This window comes from Colobus angolensis, unplaced genomic scaffold, assembly GCF_000951035.1.
Source record: "Colobus angolensis palliatus isolate OR3802 unplaced genomic scaffold, Cang.pa_1.0 Scaffold124, whole genome shotgun sequence".
NCBI lineage: Eukaryota > Metazoa > Chordata > Mammalia > Primates > Cercopithecidae > Colobus > Colobus angolensis.
In genome coordinates this window covers 7,996,387-8,001,036 of record NW_012113586.1, presented here as the reverse complement: position 1 = coordinate 8,001,036, position 4,650 = coordinate 7,996,387, and the positions used below count along the sequence as shown (strand labels likewise).

Sequence of the window (4,650 nt, the reverse complement as noted above, 5' to 3'; positions counted from 1 at the left end):
CACCATGTTGGCCAGGCTGGTCTTGAACTCCTGACCTCAGGTGATCCCCCTGCCACGGCCTCTGAAAGTACTGGGATTACAGGTGTGAGCCATTGCACCCAGCCCCCTAATTATTCTTACTCTGTTTGTACTAAGTTCTTTTTTTCCCTTACCTTTGTAAATGTAGGCATTCCCCAAAGTTCATAGTTCATTTAATGCAGGTAAAGTAACATAGACTTCGGTGTCACAAAAACAGTGGGGATTCTACCTTTGGATTCTACCTTTACCACTTTCTGAGTCACCTTAGGCAAGAAGCTTTGTGAACTTCAACTTCTCATCTGTAGATGATAACAATATATTTCATTAGATTTATTGGAGGAAAAAGAAAATACATGTAAAAACATATTTTGTGGACTATAAAGCACTATTTTTTTTCTTACTTTCCCTTGGTGATTGCATTTCCATTCACCTCTCCCACACTAAGGAAGAGTTAGTGTTTCTAACTACTAACTAGATATCTCCATCTGTAGTTCCCAGTTTGTTAATGACACCACCATCTTTTTAGTCACCCTTTAGTTCCTTCTTTCCTTTGCCTGTCATTTGCAATATTCTGCTAGACTTTGATTGTTCTTCTGCATTCTGTATGCAGCTCTTCCTTTCCATTCCCTTTAATACAACCCTGGCTTGTTGCCTAGATTAATCCTGTGGCCTCCTAACCAAGCTTCAGCTTTTCTTCGTTTTATCTTGAATACCAGTATTGATTATTCTCCCACAATATTAGTTCTAGTCATGTTTTGCTGTCTCTCCATTGCCTATAGAATAAAGTCTTAAACTTCTTACATCTACTATTACATGACCTAAATCCACCATCCTGTTTTGTCTTTCATTAGTCCACTTCACACACACCCTCCAAACATGACAGAACTATCAGCCTTTCACTGAACAAGTCCTTAGTTTCCTGTCTCGCCTTTATTTTCAGTCTCCGCTTCTCAGAATCTCATCTGTCTTGTATGACCCAGCCTAAATGGCACCTGCCTTGTACCCCAAACCAAGAGCAGTATTTCCCTCTGTTTTCGTTATATCACTGTCTCTGATAGAACCTAACATGTTCTGCTTTGTTTTCATATCCCATGTGCACTATTGTGTTGTAAGCTCATTTTATCTGATTTTTGTCTCCCCCAAGGATTTAACATGCTGCTTTTGTACAATGCGTGTTGTTTAAATTAAATGTGTTTGGAGTCTAACTATTTTTGTTTTCCCAACAATAGGTTTATGCTAAAACTATCGATGGGCAACAGACTATTATTGCATGTATTGAAAGCCACCAGTTTCAGCCTAAAAACTTCTGGTAAGAAATAGATATTCTCTTCTATTTGTATCTAATTTATATCCGAAAGAAACCAGCAGTTGAGACTTGGTTTTTAATCCAACTAGCTTGGAATAATTATTTAACTTACAGACTTCAGTTTTCCATCTATAAATGAGAGATTTAGATTCCTTACAGTTCTGGGTTTTATAATTATATTTTCCTTTAAAAGTTACTCTTACTTTGAGTGAGAACAAATGATTAATAAAGTGCCCTGTTGAAAATCTGAGTTTTACTTGGCTTAGGGTTAATGCTACGTGAGTTAATTGTATAACTCAGCAGCCTGTTCATCTGATTTTGGAAGAGCCTCCCATGAGCAGAATAGGCATGGTTTTCCATTTCGAGGGAAAAAAGGAAAAATGAAAGTCAAAATAACTTAGAAAAGGCTTATGGTCAGGCCACTTAGATCCAGACTTTTATTTGAGTAGACAGAGCTTTGGGTTTGCCAAACTGGAAATGACAGTTTCTCTCTTTTTTTTTTTTAGTTTTTTGCACCCCACTTTCCCAACTTCTGTACCTCAGTGAAAAATCACTTCTTTCTTGTGCTTATTGCTAATTCTGCAATGTTGTGTGTGTGTTTTAATAGGAATGGTCGTTGGAGATCAGAGTGGAAGTTCACCATCACACCACCTACAGCCCAGGTGGTTGGAGTGCTTAAGATTCAGGTGAGATTCCAACGTGTTTATAGACTTAAAACTTCACATCTTTAAAACATGTGCAAGTTGCTCTGTTATTAAATAAGGACCAAGTATATGTAGATGCAAAGGGAGACTGATGGCAGTGTATAGAAATAGAAGCCTCCTTCTTGGGGTAGTAAACAGAGAGTGCTATTCTGAGTTGATAAAGGATAGTATGTAGAGTAAATGGCAACATGGTTATTGTTATTTTTCATTTAAAGGTAACATAAGATATATCTAGGAATTATCAAATAGCAGTTTTAGGAAAGAATTAAAATTAATAATAATAATAATTATTATTTTTTGGGACAGTCTCACTCCATCACCCGGACTGGAATGCAGTGACATGATTTCAGCTAACTGCAACCTCCACCTCTCAGCCCAGGCTGGCTTAATTTCTAAAAATTATAACTAGAGAGAATGGCAGGTGTTTTGGAATATAAATAGCCAAGCAGAAGTAGATTGATTGATTGATTGATTTTTGAGACGGAGTTTTGCTCTTATTGCCCAGGCTAGAGGTGCAATGGCATGATCTCGGCTCTTTGCAACCTCTGGCTCCTGGGTTCAAGTGATTCTCCTGCCTCGGCCTCCTGAGTAGCTGGGATTACAGCCATGTGCCACCACGCCCGGCTAATTTTCTATTTTTAGTGTAGGCGGGGTTTCTTCATGTTGGTCAGGCTGGTCTCAATCTGCTGACCTCAGATGATCCACCCGCCTCGGCTTCCCAAAGTTCTGGGATTACAGGCTTGAGCCACTGCACCTTGCCCAGAAGTAGATTTCTAATGCTGATGTCAGGGTAGACAGGCAGCTGAATAAGATAGCTGTTAACTCATTTGATGCCTATCTGGATTGAAGTTTAATATCCTAGCAGAGGTTTGACTTTCTAAATTTAGGGTGATTTAATATTTAAGCTTCACTAACTCTAAGGTCAGAATAGGTACAGGTGACTGAGAAGATCAGTACCTAATTGTACCTGTATTATATTGTGTTAAGCTGTGCTTCAACAACAATTACCAAGAGTTGTCTTTTTTTTTTGAGGAGGAGGAGGAGGAGTCTCCTTCTGTCACCCAGCCTAGAGTGCAGTGGTACGATCTTGGCTCACTGCAACCTCTACCTCCTGGGTTCAAGCAATTCTCCTGCCTCAGCCTCCCAAGTAGCTGGGATTACAGGCACGCACCACCATGCCCAGCTAATTTTTGTATTTTTAGTAGAGGCGGGATTTCACTATGTTGGCCAGGCTGGTCTTGAACTCCTGACCTCAGGTGAGCCACTGTGCCCAGCCAAGGGTTGTCTTTTTTAATGCTCTAATTTAATCAAGTGCATAGGTAATAAATTCTGTAAAAGTAAATCTCCTCTTTTTATATATACCTATAGCTTCCTGCAACAAGTAGCTCCTGGCCATAGGAGCTTGCCCAACTCAGGTGAGACAGGCTGGTGTTGAGTTCACAGCTCTGGGAGCAGCCCTCAGTGATATGTAAGAGTTGGTAGATAAATATGACAGCTTCCTCAAGTAGGACAACTCTGAAGCATGTTCTATTTAGTCTTCCAGAGCCCAGTACCCACAGCTGTAACCTGCTCATAAATGTGCCTGTAAGGCTTCCTTCCCTTCTGTGTCTCACTACTTCTGTCCACTACTATAACTTTGTGAGATTTGCTCCCAAATAAACTACTTTTCCTCTAATCTTTGTCTTGGGGTCTGCTTCTGGGAAGGTGCAGCCTAAGGCAGCATACTGTTCTGTTTCTGTTAACCAAATATCTTAGTAGCCTAACGCTCTAGACCTCTTGTAACTGTGGCATCAGCATTAACTTCCTGGAACCATGGTATCAGCATTGTAGAAGCTTACTATAAATTTTGTGTAAATAAATTTTACTTTGTTTCTAGATGGAAACAGCCATTTGTATTTTTAACTTTGCCAGTGCAAACCTATAAAATAAGAGCACACATCACAGAGGGTGATAATTTATGGTAAGATTCAAAATACAGCCCAGTGTACAGACACACATTTAAACCTTTTTAAGCACAAATTGATCACACTTTTGGGGAAGGCTTATTTCATATACATATCTTTTAAATTTTGGAGTGAGAATTACTTGGAAAAGTCATTAAGATATTTAGCCTTTCAGGCTAGTCTACAGGCAAAAGCATCGTTCTGAGAAGGCAACAATTTCTGAGGATTGATGTTGATGACAGTCATGTTGAAATATGTATTAGTTAATTGAACCATTTTCATGTTAGCAGGTGAGACCTAGAAAAAGTCTTAGAACACTTAAGTTTTGAGCTTAATTTCTTTCTTGAAACAGTGTGTCTCGCTGTGTCACCTAGGCTGGAGTGCAGTGGTGCTTTCCTAGCTCACTGCAACCTCGAATTCCTCAACTGAATGATCCTCCCACCTCATCCTCCCAAGTACCTGGTGCTACAAGCACACGCCACTGCACCTGGCCAACTGTTTTTATTTTTTGTAGAGTCGGGGTCTTACTATATTGCCCAGGCTGGGTTAATTTCTAAAAATTAAAATATCATTAGTGTATTAGGTAATGAAATTAATATTTTTTAGAATTTTTCTTTTCTTTTTTTTTTTTTAAGATGGAGTCTCACTCTGTCGCCCAAGCAGGAGTGCAGTGGCAGGA

The 4,650-nt window shown here is 39.4% G+C and overlaps 1 protein-coding gene across 1 annotated transcript in view; it reads left to right on the top strand.

Annotated features, from left to right (window-relative positions):
• The window catches only part of CAPZA1 (capping protein (actin filament) muscle Z-line, alpha 1), a 60,537-nt gene that overhangs the window by 47,515 nt on the left and 8,372 nt on the right, over positions 1-4,650 (top strand). The window contains exons 6-7 of the mRNA XM_011933166.1: positions 1,248-1,327; positions 1,932-2,010. Of these exons, the coding sequence (XP_011788556.1) occupies positions 1,248-1,327; positions 1,932-2,010 (159 nt within the window). The remainder of the gene's footprint in view (positions 1-1,247; positions 1,328-1,931; positions 2,011-4,650) is intronic.